The sequence below is a fragment of the Eurosta solidaginis genome, chromosome 1 (genome assembly GCF_040869045.1).
Source record: "Eurosta solidaginis isolate ZX-2024a chromosome 1, ASM4086904v1, whole genome shotgun sequence".
NCBI classification, from domain to species: Eukaryota; Metazoa; Arthropoda; class Insecta; order Diptera; family Tephritidae; genus Eurosta; species Eurosta solidaginis.
The window spans coordinates 103,798,653-103,816,685 of NC_090319.1; the positions used below are offsets into that span (position 1 = coordinate 103,798,653).

At 39.3% G+C, this 18,033-nt stretch overlaps 1 protein-coding gene and 1 long non-coding RNA gene across 3 annotated transcripts in view; both read left to right on the forward strand.

The window, feature by feature from the left end:
* The window catches only part of LOC137236631 (serine protease snake-like), a 31,193-nt gene extending 22,537 nt beyond the window's left edge, over nucleotides 1–8,656 (forward strand). Inside the window, exon 4 of the mRNA XM_067759476.1 lies at nucleotides 8,025–8,656. Coding sequence (XP_067615577.1) covers nucleotides 8,025–8,628 — 604 coding nt within the window. The 3' untranslated portion in view covers nucleotides 8,629–8,656. The remainder of the gene's footprint in view (nucleotides 1–8,024) is intronic.
* On the forward strand, nucleotides 4,557–7,726 carry LOC137236640 (uncharacterized). 2 transcript variants are annotated; one of them, XR_010948532.1, is made up of 4 exons: nucleotides 4,557–6,437; nucleotides 6,640–6,797; nucleotides 6,862–7,015; nucleotides 7,218–7,724. It is a non-coding gene; the product is annotated as an uncharacterized lncRNA (long non-coding RNA). The 2 variants fall into 2 exon arrangements; XR_010948531.1 differs by having other exon boundaries at nucleotides 4,563–6,797; nucleotides 7,218–7,726.
* Nucleotides 8,657–18,033: the final 9,377 nt, after the last annotated feature.

Here is an 18,033-nt window from a genome sequence, read left to right on the forward strand (position 1 = left end):
GGCGTGCGAAAAACGACAAAAGTCGGCGGCGGTGGCGGCGTTTATCGGCGGCCTATATCTCTAGTTACTAAGGGCTTCATTAGGGCAAGAAGGATAAATGAAACAAGAGACGTCAGTTAACATATTAGGATCGAGCCAAAACTTCCAGCTGGTTTCTATTGTGGTTTTTGACATTTCGTTTTTTGCCTGTTTGTAGAATCACAAAGTGTTTTGTCCGTTTTGTGTGTCTTGTACAAAAAAACAAGTTTAGGCAAACAAAAACGAAAAAATATAGAAAACAAAAATAAAAAATTGTGGAAAATATTAAATAATTCATGCGGAGAAACAGACGGAGAAACGTGCGGAGAAACCATAACGAAAAGTGGAAAGCCAACTGTCAAAAACCATAATAGCTTGCAGCAACCAATTTTGATATCAAACATACGAACTGACGCATTTTATTATTTATCCTCTTTGATTAGGGCAGAGAGGATAGATAGAATGAGAGACGTCATTTCAATTTTTATTTGTAATGTATTTGATTGGCGGGTATTAGAAAATTACCTTCTACACATTTTTAAGAAGTTTATATTAATGTTACGAATATTAGCAAAACTAAGGGGTGCTGCTATCTCTAAGCCGATGCTAAGCAGTGACGTGAATTCACATCCATAGATCAATCATTATGTATCTACATAAACGTAACAATAATTGCGTCTACACATATGTACCATGTACGTATACGAGCGGCGGAGAGTCAATGCACAAACACATGCATATATCTGAGATACTCCTGAAAGTATGCAATGAGAAAAACTATAAAATCATGCAATTGTAGTTACAGCTGAGAAGTTTGAGAGCTGCTGGACTAGTAGATTCTGGAAGCGCCTAGAAGATGCGAACGTTGAAATCCGAGAGTATAAAAGGCGGCAATTGTAGAGGCGCTGGAATTCAGTTTGATTTGAGATTTCGATTAAGACGCTATCTAGCGAGCAAGAGCAGTATTATTTTGAATAGTAGAGTTTCATTTGAGCTATCAATCAGTTTGATTATTAAGCAAGCTATTCGTTGCAAAGTTCGAGTGTTATTGTGAAGTACTTTAATAAAGGCCATTTTGCATTATTAAATATTGGAGTTATTTATTCAACAGTTTAGTGATTCGAACTCAGCCGAAGATTGCAAATAAGGGGAATTGCAAGTAAATTCGTTACAATTGGTGTCAGAAGAGGAATTGTTGAATAAATTCCAGAGGACAACAAGGACATGGCAAAGTTCAGTGAATTGAAGATCCAGCAACTGAAAAAGGAGTTGGAGAGCCGTGGATTGAATACAAGCGGCATTAAACTCGAACTTCAGGCACGGCTACGAGAGGCAATGGAAGCAGAAGGAATTGATGTGGATGAGTATGTCTTTTATCCTGATGGGGACGAGACAACAACAAAAATTGAAGAGAAAGACGAAACATCGCAGACAGTTACGAGCACAAACTTGAACATGATATTAGCTGCAATAAATGCTCAAACATCGACAGTGGCATCACAACTAGAATCCCAGGAGAACCGTATAACATCCAATATGGAATCACAGGAGACAAGTATTGCAGAAATGTCATCTGAAATAACATCGAAGATTGAAGCACAAGAAACGCGTATATCCGAAATGTCGTCGCAAATGTCATCTCAGCTGGAATCGCAGGAGAAACGTATAACAGCGAAGATTGAAGCACAGTTGGATGAACAGAAAACACACATGGCGTCACAAATTGCAGAACAATTAAAAGAACAAGAGGCACGCATAACATTACAGCTCGAAGCACAAGAAGAGCGTATCTCAACAAAGCTGAAGGCACAGGAAACAAAATTCTCATCGCAGCTGGAGGCTGTTATACGCCAATTACACGGCTCAAGTATCCTTGTGCCAATTACCAATTTGCACAAGGATTTGCCCGGTGTGTGCACGGGTTGCGCTATTTGCGCAAAAAACTGCGCTAAAATCAAAACGATTTTGATATTTACGCATGTCTGCAAATATTGCACATGCTTTTTTCATCGTGTGTGGTGAATCTTACACAGTTTACCTGTGGTTCCTGATAATATAACATCAGTAATTATTGCTTAAAAATGTTAATATCGAAGGCGCAAGGACCATCTCTAGCTTGTAACAGGAATTCACACAAATTCAATAATAAATAATAATTTTTTATACAATTAGAACACATGTTTCATTTGTTGCGGTAGTTGAAAAATGAATATTGCGCAGTGCTGCAATGAGTTGAGCTGGTCTTGCAATTAAAATATATATTTTATAAATACAATGGAAAATAAATGCTTCTGTGCGAGTTTTTCGACTAATACCGTGAATTACCAGCACTGTGGAAAATAAATAGTGAATTTTTATAAAATTAATGCCTTTTTTATACAATTAAAATACATGTTTCACATGTTGCGCTAGTTTAAAAATGAATATTGCGCAGTGTTTTTGAGCCGTATATGTAAAAATTTTCATTTGCACAAATTTCGTCGTTTTATATTTGCGCAAGGTTTTTGTGTCATGTATGGTCCGTATTAGTGAACGACAAGATAAATTGGAGACCGAGATGGATGCTTTGAAAGATCGGATTCAGGAGTTACAATTGAACCGTCCAATCACTTCAACGTCTACTCTGAAGGTAAAGTCCCCAACGTTTGATGGTTCTGTTCCATTCCAGGTATTTAAGCTCCAATTTGAGAAGACGTCGGCAGCGAACAACTGGAATGCTGAAGATAAAGTTGCAGCTCTGTTCGTGGCATTGAAAGGGCCAGCAGCCGAAATCCTACAGACGATTCCCGAAGGAGAGCGGAACAACTATGAAGCATTGATGGCCGCTGTCGAGAGACGTTATGGAAGCGAGCATAGGAAACAGATATTCCAAATTGAGTTGCAAAACCGTCACCAAAGACCGAATAGGACTTTGCAGGAGTTTGCCTCGGATGTTGAAAGGTTGGCTCATCTCGCAAATGCGGACGCACCCGCGGAATACACCGAGTGGGTATAAAGTTCAGAGTTTTATAAATGGCATACGGGACGTGGAAACGAAGCGAGCTACATACGCAAACCCAAAGCTAACATTCGCAGAAACGGTGTCACAAGCTCTGATTCAGGAAACAGCGTCGCTTCTGTGTAATCCAGTTTTCAAAGCACGCCGTGTAGAGGTAGAAAGGCCAGAGTGGGTAGACGCAATATTGGAGGCGCTGAAAGGATCGCAAAAGCGGAGTGAAAAAGTTAGCAAACGTTTCAAATGCGGGAAGCCGGGTCACATTGCACGTCATTGCGATCTTGGTCCTAATAGTCCCAACAATGTGGGTGGCCGTAAACGCAAAGCTGGAGGAGATGAGCAAGAGCATGTCAGTTGTAAGAAACGAAAACTTGCCCCAGCTATTGAATGTCCTGTGATATCTGTGTCGCAAATTGGTAGAAAATCGAGCAGTCTTACCGTCAGAGGGAATGTGGATAGCAAAGAACGTGAACTGACTGTTGATACGGGCGCATCTCATTCCTTGATCCGATCTGACTTGGTCAACAGGAGAGTAAAACCGTTACCTGGAGCAAGGTTGCGTACGGTCACTGGCGAGTATAACCAAGTCCAGGGAGAAGTGATATGTGAAGTCTTGCTTGGAAAGGTCACGGTTCTACACAAATTCGTTGTGGCGAAGATCGTTGAAGAAGTCATATTGGGAGTGGACTTCTTGGTTGACCATGACATCAAAATCGATATGCAGAGAAGGGTGATGCGTTATGAGAACCAGGATATACCACTTAACTTCAAGTTGTAGAAATGGTTCAGTAGTAATCGAGTACTGGTGGAGAAGACTCGACAAAGACCACGAAAGTCAAAAGAAAAGGTTGATGGATCGAATGGGCCAAATAAAGCGAAATTAAATGTACCTGCGAGAAAAAGACCGGCATCTACAAACCCTAATGGACGCACTAAAATGACTGAAAGAATTTTTCAGAAAGAATGCAAGGTTGGTTTCAAGCCAGCGCGCACTACTGTTGTGAAACGTCCAGACGATAATGATGACGCAAAGTCAATCCGTCAAGTGCAAGCTCTGCGAAGAAGTTCATTGGCCAAACAACAGAGTGCGAGGGAACGATCAAGAATAATGAGTAGTAAGATGAAACGCAGGTACAATGAGAACAAAAATTCGTAAGGTTTTTTGGAGGGAGATTTGGTACTGATAAACAACCCTCACCGGCGGAAAGGTGTTCCAGCCAAATTTCGGTGCAGTTGGGAAGGCCCGTACAAGGTTGTGAAGAAGATCAGTGATACCATCTACCGCATACAAAGAATTGGGAAACCGCGGAGTAGAAAAGTGGTACATTTGGAGATGTTAGCGACGTTTAGATTGGGAGATTTGTCTGATCGGGACGATCAGACTTAGGTGGAGGGCAGTGTTACGAATATTAGCAAAACTAAGGGGTGCTCTATCTCTAAGCCGACGCTAAGCAGTGACGTGAATTCACATCCATAGATCAATCATTATGTATCTAAATAAACGAAACAATAATTGCGTCTACACATATGTACCATGTACGTATACGAGCAGCGGAGAGTCAATGCACAAACACATGCATATATCTGAGATACTCCTGAAAGTATGCAATGAGAAAAACTATAAAATCATGCAATAGTAGTTACAGCTGAGAAGTTTGAGAGCTGCTGGACTAGTAGATTCTGGAAGCGCCTAGAAGATGCGAACGTTGAAATCCGAGAGTATAAAAGGCGGCAATTGTAGAGGCGCTGGAATTCAGTTTGATTTGAGATTTCGATTAAGACGCTATCTAGCGAGCAAGAGGAGTATTATTTTGAATAGTAGAGTTTCATTTGAGCTATCAATCAGTTTGGTTATTAAGCAAGCTATTCGTTGCAAAGTTTGAGTGTTATTGTGAAGTACTTTAATAAAGGCCATTTTGCATTATTAAATATTGGAGTTATTTATTCAACAGTTTAGTGATTCGAACTCAGCAGAAGATTGCAAATAAGGGGAATTGCAAGTAAATTCGTTACATTAATATATATTGTGATTGTTGGAAAGAGGATGAATTGCTTCATTAATACGATCCTTTAAAACAATCAAAAATACCTCATGAAATTGTGTAGAATTGTAGGAATTTGAAATTACCCCTCAAATGGGACATTACAAATAAATTTCGCAAAAAGTATGAAATGACATCTCTTAAGCCCCCATTACTGATACTTAGCATAGACTTGACTTGACTTGGCGTAAACTTGGCAACTTAGCCACGATTATACTCCACTTGGCGCATACAACCTGGCATCATAATCAGCGTTGAAATTTATTTTTAAATAAATGTCAATTTGTATGACAAAATGTCAAAATGAAATGGAAACAAACAAATGGCATCTCAAAATGTAAACGTCACTTAGAACTTACATAGAAAATCAAAATTCAACAGACTTCTAAGTCAAGTTAAGTGTTGCTAAGTTTTGAGTAATCAGTAACATGCAATGTTCATTTAACAGAACTGTAAGGGACAGTTCTCAAGCAAAGTCAAGTCTATGTTAAGTATCAGTAATGGGCCCTTTATTCTATCTATCCTCTCTGATTAGGGGTTGCTTTCTGCTTTTGTTTGTATGAATGTATGTACGCACAGGCTCATACCAATAAAACCTTTTGCTTATTTGATACTAGCATCATTGAAATCTTCGTCGTGACGTCTTTCTTTCTCGATTGGTTAAAATCTTTCGAGGTCCTCTTCAACCTCTCCCTTATGATACGATTGTTATCCCTTCTCCAAATTCCAACCTTCGCTGACGAATGTGGTCAAAAGGAATAACAGCTTAACTCCTATACTTTTATATGGCACTTAGGTTGGTATTCCTTATGACCATATAGTATTGTAATGAATTTAGTGAAATTTCTCTTATTTGCAACCTTCTACTACTGTTCGTATCGCTAAACCGTTGAATAAGTAACTCCAATATTCAATAATGCAAAATGGTCTTTATTAGACTACTTTGAAAATACTGCACAATAACACTTATAATACTCTCTGCTGTCTCGTTCGCATACTTCTAGATGTTTCTTCTTTTAGAATTTACTACTTAGTTACCAGCTATAAAGTACAGATGCACGTTTATAGCCATATGCGCGTGTATACGTGAGTAATACTTCCACCGATGATTGCATACCCAGCAGTTTTTGAGGTAAGGTGTTATAAATTTAGGTAAAATTTCAGCATTAAAAATGCCCTGAAATTCAGTAAGAAATGAATGACCTGAAAAATGGATTGAATAGGAAGGCAGTATTTCAGGTATACAGAAATTTCAGCTGAACACGCAGTAAAACATTCAGGACTGTTGAATTTTAATAAAAATTTTAGCTGGCAGCTCTGTAATTAGTTGTTTCTGGAAGTTATTTGTTGAAGCGTCACTTTTTGTAGGTCGGAGTGAAAGTGTAAATAAAATAAAATATTTAATAAAAAAATAATCTGAAGTGTTTAATAATACAGTGAAATTACTAAACTGAACAAAATCTGTGAAATGAGTGGTTTAAGCAAACGAAATTTGAGGCGATTGTCCGCAAAAGCTAAAAATAAATTAATTTGTCACTTGTTTGGAAAGTAATAATTTTCTTAAAAATATATATTTCTTTTCAGACTTAACAAATACGGTCATTAATCAAAATGTAAAAATTTTAACAGCCTTAGAAAAGGTTTGCGAAAATATCCAAAGTCCCAAAGCTAATTTTCCAGTTTCAAGTCTCTTGGAAATTGAAGAACTTGAAAATAAAGTGAAAACGGATTTTGAAAGATATGTAAGGTGGCAAAAATTTAATTAAAAATCCTTATTTTAATAATATAATTTTTTTCTATTTAAAGGTCATAATTTTTAGATCTATACTCATGCCGGATGGCATTCATAAGTATTTGCATAGGATACTTTCGGAAGAATTGTGTTTCGAAATGAATTTCTCTGGGCGGTCGAGCAAAAAGGGCCTGCGAGACTTTGTCAACCTTAACAGAGCTTTGTACGGTGAATATCAAGGATTTTTTTTTACTAGCATACCCAGCTGATGATGTTTTCTCTCCTCCTGTTCCACTTTCACTCCCTCTACCATCCCAGCCCAACTCCCCCTCCATCTTTATACTCATATGTTTTGCCAATAATTTTGCAAACAGTAACGTGTTCTGTTGTTAGTCAGGTTTCTAAATAATTTGTATTTTAAAATTTTCAGAATCCATACAAAGAGACGGTTATTCAATGTCCGATTATACAAGAGATGTGCGCAGCGCCTTCCAGAAAATTAAGAACAAGAAATACAAAGCGGTATCATTGCAAAAGAAATATAAATAAGGCAATATATGTATTTATGCACATAAAATTGTGTACCTGAAATTAAAAAAAAATATCGAAGAAATGTCAATTGACTGAATTTTTTTTACATACATATGTACACGGAATACGTATTTTTAGTTTTTTTATTTTTACAAATGAATATTTTAAGTTTATTTTATGTCAAATAAATATTACCTCTATTTGATAAAATAATTGCGTTTAAAATATTTTTTCCTATTGATATTCTTACTGAATTGTAACGATATTATTCTTGCGGATACTTCCACTTCCTGTTCATTCGCTTTTTCTTGTGGATACTTTAACTTCCGATGGGATAGTTTTTTCATGTGGAAGTTCTCATTGCATGTTCAATACTTTTTTCACTATAGAAACGTTCACTTCTTAATCATCAGATTTCAGATAGTTCTTTTTCGCGGCCACCCCTGTGTTAAAGCGAATGAGAATATTCAGGTTTTGTAACTACATCTCTGCTGATGTTTTTGTACGAATTATATAGTATTTTCATGCTGAACAATACTGCTGGGTACTTTTGTGAGTATATCTCCGCTGCCTTTATGTTCATATGTGTATACATAATGATTGATTTGTTTATGTACATACAGATAAGTGACTGCTTAGTAGTAAAAAACAACAAACAAAATACGTATTCACTTCAGCCTTTTTGTAATTTTTCGCATTCTTCTAGCGGCGAGGTAAATGTTGTACGTTTAGGTGAATTGGATTTTGCGAGTGATTCTGATAATGCCCGGCCTGAAGACATCCCTGTACGACGTTACATTGGACATAAGAATTATCATAATGGTGCAATTTACAATGATATCGGGCTCATAGAATTAAATCGAGCTATCAGTTTCGACGCATACAAACACCCTGCTTGCTTGCCCGCAACTTCGGGTGATGAGTTCGAAAAATTGCTGGCAATCGGTTGGGGAAGTATTCGTTTTGCTGATACAGACTCAAAGAAGCTTTTAAAGGTTACACTCCAACATTTTGATTTCACACGCTGTCAACGCCTTACAGAATCAGCAGATATTGAACAATTGCCGAGGGGCGTGCAAAATCGTTTACAAATATGTGCTGGATCGAATGAAGCAAAAGATACTTGCGGTGGTGATTCAGGTGGCCCATTACTAGCTTATCATCCCGAGTATCCCTGTATGTACACTATAGTTGGTATTACATCGTTTGGTATCGGCTGTGGCATACCTAATCAACCTGGCATATATACGCGTGTATATGGTTTTATTGACTGGATAAGGAAGATTGTATGGGAAGAAAATACATATTAATTAAAATTAAAGAAAAAATATTATGTTAGTTGTATTGGTTGTAAAAATTTTAGTCCTGGGCGAGTTTTCCGAATTTATAAGATTGTTCTATTAACATCAATTTTTTTCATAACTGTAGTATCCAATAATATTAGATTTATATAGACCAATCCCCTTTGTAGCCATATGGAAACGAATGAAGACTAATCCCTTTTCGTATCAAAAAGTTATAGTTTTCGTGTTTTCATTTCAAGTGAAAGATTAAAACTTGCAAAAGATTGTTAAATATATCTACATACATACATTTGTCCAACATCCAGCGATGTTTTGGATATTACATTGAGCTCCGACCGTGATATATCAATGTATGATTGTATCGTTCTTCATAGACCATCCTTCTCCGACCAGGCGTATATCAGCTTCATCATCCCCCTAAAGAGGGTAGCGAAGGGAGGAATCTTTAGAAACCCTAGGTCAACGAACTGGACTAAATTCCAGAAACAGGTAGAAACAAAACTGGGACAACCTAAAGAGGTTGCTAATGTGGAGGAACTAGAGGAGTCTAATGAATTCCTAACAAAGACGCTTATTACTGCGTATAACACACTTGCCCTCTAAGAAGATTCAGAGGAAAAGGAAAGCCGCCATGGTGGAGCAATGAGCTGAGTCTTCTTAGAAGACAGGTAAAAGAAATGTTTAAGCTAGCAAAGACCGCGGAAAGCGAAGCGTGTCGGGACGAGTACAGGGATCTACTGAGGATCTACAAGCGTGAAAATTCCAGAGCGAAGAGAATCTCATGGAAAAGTTTCTGTACGGACATACAGTGCTCCAGCGAAACAGCACGGTTGAGAAAAGTCCTAGCAAGGGGCTAATAAAGAAAGAGAACGGGGAATGGTCACGTAATAGTGAGGAATCCCTTGAGGTGCTTCTCGATACACATTTCCCATTGAGAGATGGTTTAGAAGAGCCAGCAGACAGCACTCACCCTTCGATCACGGAGCGAGTAGTGCCGGGCTTGGTGACCAATACCAAGATCGAATGGGCAGTGAAGACGCTTTCTAAGTTTAAATCGTCGGGCCCAGATGGTATATTTCCGGCCATACTACAAGTTTCAAGTAGAGCGGTAGTGGAATGGCTTAAAATAATATTCGATGGGTGCATAAGACTGAATCATGTACCGCACTCTTGGAGAACTGCTCGTGTAGCTTTCCTACCAAAAGGGGGGAAGATCGGTTACGTGTATCCCAAAGACTATAGGCCCATTAGCTTACCATCATTTTTGCTCAAAACCTTTGAGAGTCTGATAGATGTGTACATAAAGTCCAACGTGGATGAAAGCTGCTCTCCACAACACAATATCCGTACACCAAAGGCAAGTCGGCAGAAACCGCATTGCATAGGGTGGTAATAAGCATAGAGAAAGCCCTGGAATATAAGGAATATGCTCTATGAGTCTTCTTAGACATTGCCGGGGCTTTCAATAATGTTTCTAAATGGGCGATTATGGATGGTCTTAATTACATTAAAGTACATCCAGCCTTAACGAGATAGATCGGCTGCATGTTAAATTGCAGGAAGATTACATCACAATGAGGATTGTACGAGGCTACGAAATCAGTGGACAGGGGCACGCCGCAGGGAGGGGTGCTATCACCTCTGCTGTGGACGCTGGTGATCAACCAACTGCTCAGGCGATTCGATGAGGGACCCGTAAAACTTACGACTTACGCAGATGACGTTGCAATTGTCATAAGTGGAAAGCGCCTTCCAACAATTAGCTCTTTGATGGATCGGGCGCTTCCGGATATTCGTACCTGGGCATGAAATGTCGGGTTGAAAGTCAACGCGGATAAGACCGATATGGTCTTGTTTACAAAGAGGTACAAGGTCCCAAATTGGATCAGGCCTAAGTTAGGAGGGGTAACCCTACAGGAGAAACCTTGCACAAAATATCTAGGAATCATCCTACACAGTAAGCTGTCATGGAAGCTCAACGTGGAGGGGAGGGTGGAGAGAGCTTCAACGGCACTTTATGGATGTAAAAGAATGCTGGGGTGTACGTGGGGCTTATCGCCCTCTCTTTCTCATTGGGTTTTTACAGCGATTGTAAGCCCTATTCTATACTATGGAGTTCTTGGTTGGTGGAAAGCCACACAAAAAACAACCCACCTCAAAAAATTAGAGGGAGTATGCACAATACCAATGCTTAGCATTACGGGAGCCCTGAAAACAACCCCGACGGCTGCACTGCATGCCATTCTGCACATTCCACCTGTAGACCTGGTAGCAAAGAACATAGTGTTAACAACTGCAGCCAGGCTCAGTGCCTCGGGTCAGCTTGAGCGCCGACCATACGGCCATAGCAGTATAGCGTCATCAATCACAAGACGAACAGACTACCTGATTCCCTATCTGCGCTTCGAGGGCGATCTTGAGGCCACAATAGAGGTGGACGGTTGGCGCAAGTGTGCTCAAATGGCGAACGAGGCGATACATGTGTACACAGATGGTCCCAAAGTAGTGGAAGGAGTAGGGTCTGCGGTATACTATGCTGATCCGGAAATAAACGGATCCTACAGGCTGCCGGATTACTGTAGCGTTTTCGAAGCGGAAATAGTAGCCGTAACCAAAGCAGTAGAAACCCTGGAAGAGAAGCTGCAATCGTGTAACTTTTATATTGACAGTCAAGCAGCAATTAAGGCAAAAATCTCGCATAGCACATCATCTAAATGCGTGTTAGAGTGTAAGCAGCCTCTGAAGAGAATCGGGACAGGGAGAAGCATACATTTATATTGGGTCCCAGGGCATATGGGAATAGATGGGAATGAAAAAGCGGATGAACTAGCTGAAAAGGGCGCATCCCTTGAAGCTTGCTCCGTAGACGTCCCAATTAGACTGGGCGAGATTAAGCGAAGGCTAGAGGTGCATATGATCGACCAAACAGGGAAGGCGTGGGTTCAAGCACGGGGCTGTAAAGTGTCGAATATTATGTGTGTCTTACAACAGTAGACTAACAAAGTTGCTTCTATCATTAACAAGAGAGGACTGTATACTCATGACGGGTATTCTGACTGGACACTGCCTTCTGGCGTCACATGCCTTTAAATTAGGCGTGGTCAGTGATAGCAGATGTAGGAAGTGCGGGCTGGAGGAGGAAACGATCGAGCACGTTCTGTGCTCGTGCCCTGCGCTTGCCAGGCTAAGACTCTAGCTATTAGGAGTGATACAGCTGTCAGATCTAGAAGCAGCAAGTGGCTTAAGTGGCTTATTTTATAACATAGGTCCTGGTTTTTGATCGGGTTTTTCAGTTTGGTCGTTAAAACAAACTTCTGGTAACACTACGGTCTTATTCAGTCTATATGTGAGGTCCTCATTGACCGGCCAGTTCAACCTAACCTACATAAGTAAAAATATTATTTAGTCGCCAACTCATTCCAAAAGATATGGGTCGACGATAATCGAACTTATAGTCCAGTAATTTAGTTTCGGTATAGGGCTCCGTATTTTTTCTAAAATAATTCGATTCAATTACCTGTAATCTTTTTCCTCTTACTTATTTCGTTGCCATTTTTTTTAAGGACTAATGGAAACTGTACCCAAAAGGGACTGACTAGAGGGGATCAATTATGCCTCAATGTAGATAAAAGAGATCAATCCACTCTCTTTAGGGATTGATCGCACTATTTTTTGCAGTATATACTGCACCAGTTTGCAATGCAATGATGCCAGATCATTTGCAAAAAATCCTGAACTCCTTTATATATATAGGTATATTGTTACGAATTTTGGGAATTTCTGATTATTCTGCACCTTCTGTTAACCTTCGACTCGTTGAACTGTCGAATAAATAACTCTAATATTCAGTATGGCAAAATGGTCTTTATTTACAACTCTACTGTGGCAGTAGTACTTCACAATTACAATTATCTAGACTATTCACGAACAGCCTTCTAACAAGCCAACCTAATAAAACCGCACTGCGTTTTTTAGCGCACGCAAACAACCGGCGTTTTTTGCCCGAACCGAAATAGGCATGCGTTGCGACAATGTAAAAGATGTGTGCAAACGTCCGAAATGTCACGCAGAACAAAAAGTGGAAATCGAGTTATGCGGCAGTTACCCACTGACGTGTGCCGTACGTAAGGACGTTTGTCGTACGAAGCACGTTTGACCGAACTCTCAAGCCCGTAGGAATCAATGTGTGCGTCTGTGTACATGTACATAAGATATTTGTGTGTGTATTGTTTACAGATAAGCACTGTTGCCATTGACCATTTTGCATGTATGCTTATGGAAACATCAACTTTTTCCAATTTAATTTTTGATATTGTAAAAGGCCGGAATACTATTAAATAAGTATAAATAGATTAAATATTTATAATCAGCACTTTTACATAATTATTTCGAATTATTTTCACAATTTTTCAAACTTTAATTAGGCGTTTTTGTTTAAAATTGCAAACGGTCAAAAATTAGCGCACAAAAGTTTACTAGGTAACTCTGTCTAGTGAGAGAGCGATCAGCTGACACGTTCTTACGGAAAAAATCAAAATTGTTTTGATTTCTACGTTCCGGGCTACGTACGTACGGGCGTTGCACGTCGGTGAGTTTTCGTTTACATTGCACACTCATAAGATAGGTCGTGTCAGCTGACACGTTTTTTCTACGTACGTTCGTGAGTAACCACGGCTTTAGATTTTCACGCAGCAAATACAATTTCGGTTGCTCTCATACAAGTTGTATGAGTAAAATGTTGACATTTTTGACAGAAAATTACTCACGTACGTTTATATTAGGTTGGCCTGTAAAACTGCTGCTTATTCATTTCTTTTATGTATCTGGTATTTACATTTGTTTCTAATTATATGCGTGTGTATGTGTGAGTAATAACTCCTCCCAGCGGACCAAATGCTCAAAAATGATACCCCATTTGAGCGTTTTACGATATTTAACCGGATAAAACTCTCGCAAACGCATCTGAAAACGATAGCAATATGATTCATATGTCCGTTCAGTTTGTGGCAATGAAAGTATAGTTTACGATAGTCGCAACAAATAAAGCTAGCGAGTCTCCAGCAAATTTTTTTTAGAATTTTTTTTGATACTTCTGCGTAGTCGGTTAAAATATGTCATTTGATACATTTTCAACTCAAAATAGATACTGAAAAAATGTTTTCCCGAGTCGGAAACAATATTGAATAAGTATCAAAAATGATATTGCAAAGATATCACATATAAAATAATTAAAAAAATTTTTTTAAGTTAAACGTTTTTATTGAAAACAATACTTACATGAAGTAATAATAATATTAAAAGCTGGAAAATAATTAGGTAGGTCGAAGGTACTAGTCATCACACTCCTCATCAATCTAGGGCGTTGATCAGACAATTAAATAAAAGCGTTGGTCGCGTGAAATTTCGAAAAATGTGAGGCGTAGCATAACCTTATTAACTATAGAATATCATACTTCGTCGGAACGACGACGCATGTTTTTGTTTTTAGTTTTTCTCCTTAAATTATATGTTTTTTTTGCTGATTTTTTTGTATAGATAATATTAAAAAGCTAAACTGTTTTTGTCTTATTTCATTATAATACATTAAACATTCATTAAATTAAACATCTTTTTTAAACAGGAGACATCCTTTGTACCCTTTTAAATATTACCGTAGTCGATTCGACGAAGTATGATGTTTACGTATTAAAAATAAATATGATATTCTAGGGTCAAGGTTCAGTTGGTCTTATATATGACTATCAATAGAAAGTTGTCGCGTCCAACGCTTTTATTTAATTGTCTGATCAGGGTTGAGTCATTTTGAAATGAAACAAATAAAAATAAAAAATAAAAAATTATTCATCATTTTAAAATTTCTTATTTTTTATTCACGCATTTCTTGAATAATGAATAACATTTTCTCGTTATTCAAAATATTCTAATTGATGTTAATCGCCCATTCTTATTTTTGCAAATTTTTAATAAAGAGTTGAGTTATTATTCATTATTTACAAAATATGGAATAACAATAAAATTTTAGTTTTTATTCAGTTATTCAAAAATAAAAAAATAAACCATCGAGATGCCCTGAAAATATACCCATATGCGTAACCAGTTCGCGTGTAGTTTTGAAGCTTCTTAGGGTAATATTGAGATGATTTTGGGGAGTATTCGCGGGTTTTTTTGGGGGCCGTTTGCGGGTAATTTCTGGGACACCCTGAGGATCCTCCCGGGGTCTATAGGGGTCCAATCCAGGGTCTCCCTCGCGATCCTCCTAGGGTTTTGGGGTCATTTCGGGATGGCTTTTGCGACTCCCTCGGGGTCTTTTGGAGGTCATTTGGCATGGTTTGGGGGACTCCCTCGGTGTTATTTGGGGGTCATTCCGGGATCTTTTTGGGGCTTCCCTCGGGGTCAAATGACCAAATGACCCCGGGAGGACCCCGAGGGAGTCCCCAAAACCATCCGGGGAAGACCCCCAAATGACCCCGGGAGGACCCCGAGGGAGTCCCTAAAATCATCCCGAAATGACCCCCAAATGACACCGAGGTAGTCCCCAAAACCATTCCGAAATGACCCCCAAATGACCCCGAGGGAGTCCCCAAAACCACCCCGAAATGGCCCACGAATGACCCCGGGGGAGTCCCCAAAAACATCCCTAAATGACCCCCAAATGACCCCGAAGGAGTCCCCAAAACCACCCCGAAATGGCCCACGAATGACCCCGGGGGAGTCCCCAAAAACATCCCTAAATGACCCCCAACTGACCCCGAGGGAGTCCCCAAAAATATCCCGGAATGACCCACGAATGACCCCGGGAGGACCCCGAGGCAGTCCCCAAAAGCATCCCGAAATGACCCCAAAATGACCCCGAGGGAGTCCCTAAAAAGTTCCCGGAATGACCCCGGGAGGACCCCAAGGGATTCCCCAAAACCATCCCGAAATGACCCCGAGGGAGTCCCCAAAAAGATCCCGGAATGACTCACGAATGACCCCGAGAGGACCCCGAGGGAGTCCCCAAAAGGATACAAAAATGACCCCCAAATGACCCCGAGGGAGTCCCAAAAAGGTCACGGAATGACCCCGGGAGGACCCCGAGGTACTCCCCTAAACCATGCCAAAATGACCTCCAAAAGACCCCGAGGGAGTCGCAAAAGCCATCCCGAAACGACCCCAAAACCCTAGGATCGCGAGGGAGCCCCTGGAATGGACCCCAATAGACCCAGGGAGGATCCACAGGGTGTCCCAGAAATTACCCCCAAACGGCCCCCAAAAAACCCCCCGAATACTCCCCAAAATCATCTCAACTACCTACCTACAACTACCCTAAGAAGCTTCAGAACTACACGCGAACTGGTTACACAAGAAATGCTTGAATAAAAAATACCATGTTATTCATCACTCAAGTTTTCTTGAATAATGAATAAAAATTAATTTTTTATTTTTTCGTCAATGGTTATTCAAATTTGTTGATAACGCCAATCCCTGTTACCTTGGCACCAAAAGTTCGTCCGAATTAGCAGATAAGTGTTTGTGTCTGCACAAAACATGTATTTAGGTGAGACAGTTCGTAGAAAAACGAATACACGATAAGTAGCCTTCGAATTGGATGGAAAGCTAGACCTTAATCTCCTCAGATATATACACTAAATTGTTATTATTAGTAGATATGTATCTCTTCCATAGACCTTGGCGGTAAGTCGGGTTTTTCTTCTCGTCGCGCACATGATACAAAAAATGGAGGTAGTTCCATTTAGTGTGACGTTCATAGTACAGGTTTACAAGTATGATATGTATGAGAAGGAAACAATTCCTTTCTCTTTCTAACACACTGCCGTTTGACACTTCGGTCAATGTCAAACTATTGTGGAACTCAGTGGAACCTGCGTGGAACATGCGTTTGACACTGAACGAAGTGTCAAAATTACCGGGGTTGCTGTCGTGGAAAGCGACGCACCTATATGGATCCTACAGAAAATTACACAAAAGTCTTGATTTGTGGTATCTGAGGGCGCGTAGTTAATCCTGTATTAAGAATACAAACACGAGTGCTAAGTTTTTCTACCCGTTCAAAAGTTCTCCGCGTATAACAGTTTGAAACCGAGGTCGACTGCAATAAACCGTTCAAAAATGTGGAACGAAGAATAAAAAGACGCGTTTTGTCCTGTTATCAATAGTCTAAAGGCGAAAAAGTATTCGAATTATTAGAAGTGAGGCAAACACGTGTCTATTAATACCTCCCCCCAACGGTTTTAGCAATCGTCCCCGGTAATAAAGTATCACAATTTGTTAATTAAACTAGTCCAAAACATGTGGATTTTAAAGAGAGATGTAATTAAGTGCTCGTTTGAAAGTAAATAAGAATATTGCTTTGTAATTTTACCATAAAAATTTTACGCAGTTTTCGCTAGCAGCTACTACAATGCAGCACTCTTGCACCTAAGAACTACAACAGCGCGAAATAGCATCCACAAAAAAAAAAAACGAATAAGAACAAGCATTTTATCAGGTGAGCGTGGCTGTGTATGTGCGTGCTGCTACATATCCTACTTGTAGACCTGTACTATGGTGACGTTAGCCACTTGACTTTTGCGGGGACAATGACAATTTCACCAAAAACAAGCTACCAGATTGAAAAATGTTAAAAATTTTTCTAATTTTGATGGATTTCATATTAACGAATACGACTAAATTACTTTCATAGTTATTTTAAATAAAAAAAAAAAAAAAAACAACGAGCCCCATGCCTTGGAAATATTTTAATACGAAATATCAGCCTAGAAAAGAAGGTTTTAAATAAGTTTTTCGAGCTACCGAAAATTGTTTTGTTGGAAGAAACGTGGATCGAAGTATGCAAAGCAAGAGAATATAGTGCGTACGTTTGCTCAGAACATTTTGACAAAACATACACGTGTGTCAATTGCTTGCTCAAAGGAGGTCCTTATAAACCGACAGCGCAATTTCTAGATAAATTGGCTACAGGTCCACTTTTTTTATTTTTTTTTATTTATTGCATAATTCAAGCGTTGCGCTTTGGCTCTCCAGGTTAGCCACTAGTTATGAGAGTGTTTTTGCCCGTTGTACCAGGGGTCACCTTGGGGCAGCCCTGTCTATACACATTCTGTGCCCTTTTAGCATTGAAATAGATGTGCAGACTTTGGAGGTACAAGCTGACATAAAGATATGAGTCATTATCCACTATTTTTCAATCGATATGTATGCACATAAATCGTGCTAAAGCATATTATTATTGTCTCAGATAACCATTGCGTTTTCATCCTAAAGGAAATTTCCATCCTGAAAAACCACACTTTCGCCTTAAACAGTAACGGTATGGCAACGCTACTGGCAAAACAACAAACATTATGAAACTTCAAAAATCCCCAAATACGTCAAAAAATTTTGAGTGGAACTATCTTCTTTTTTGTATCA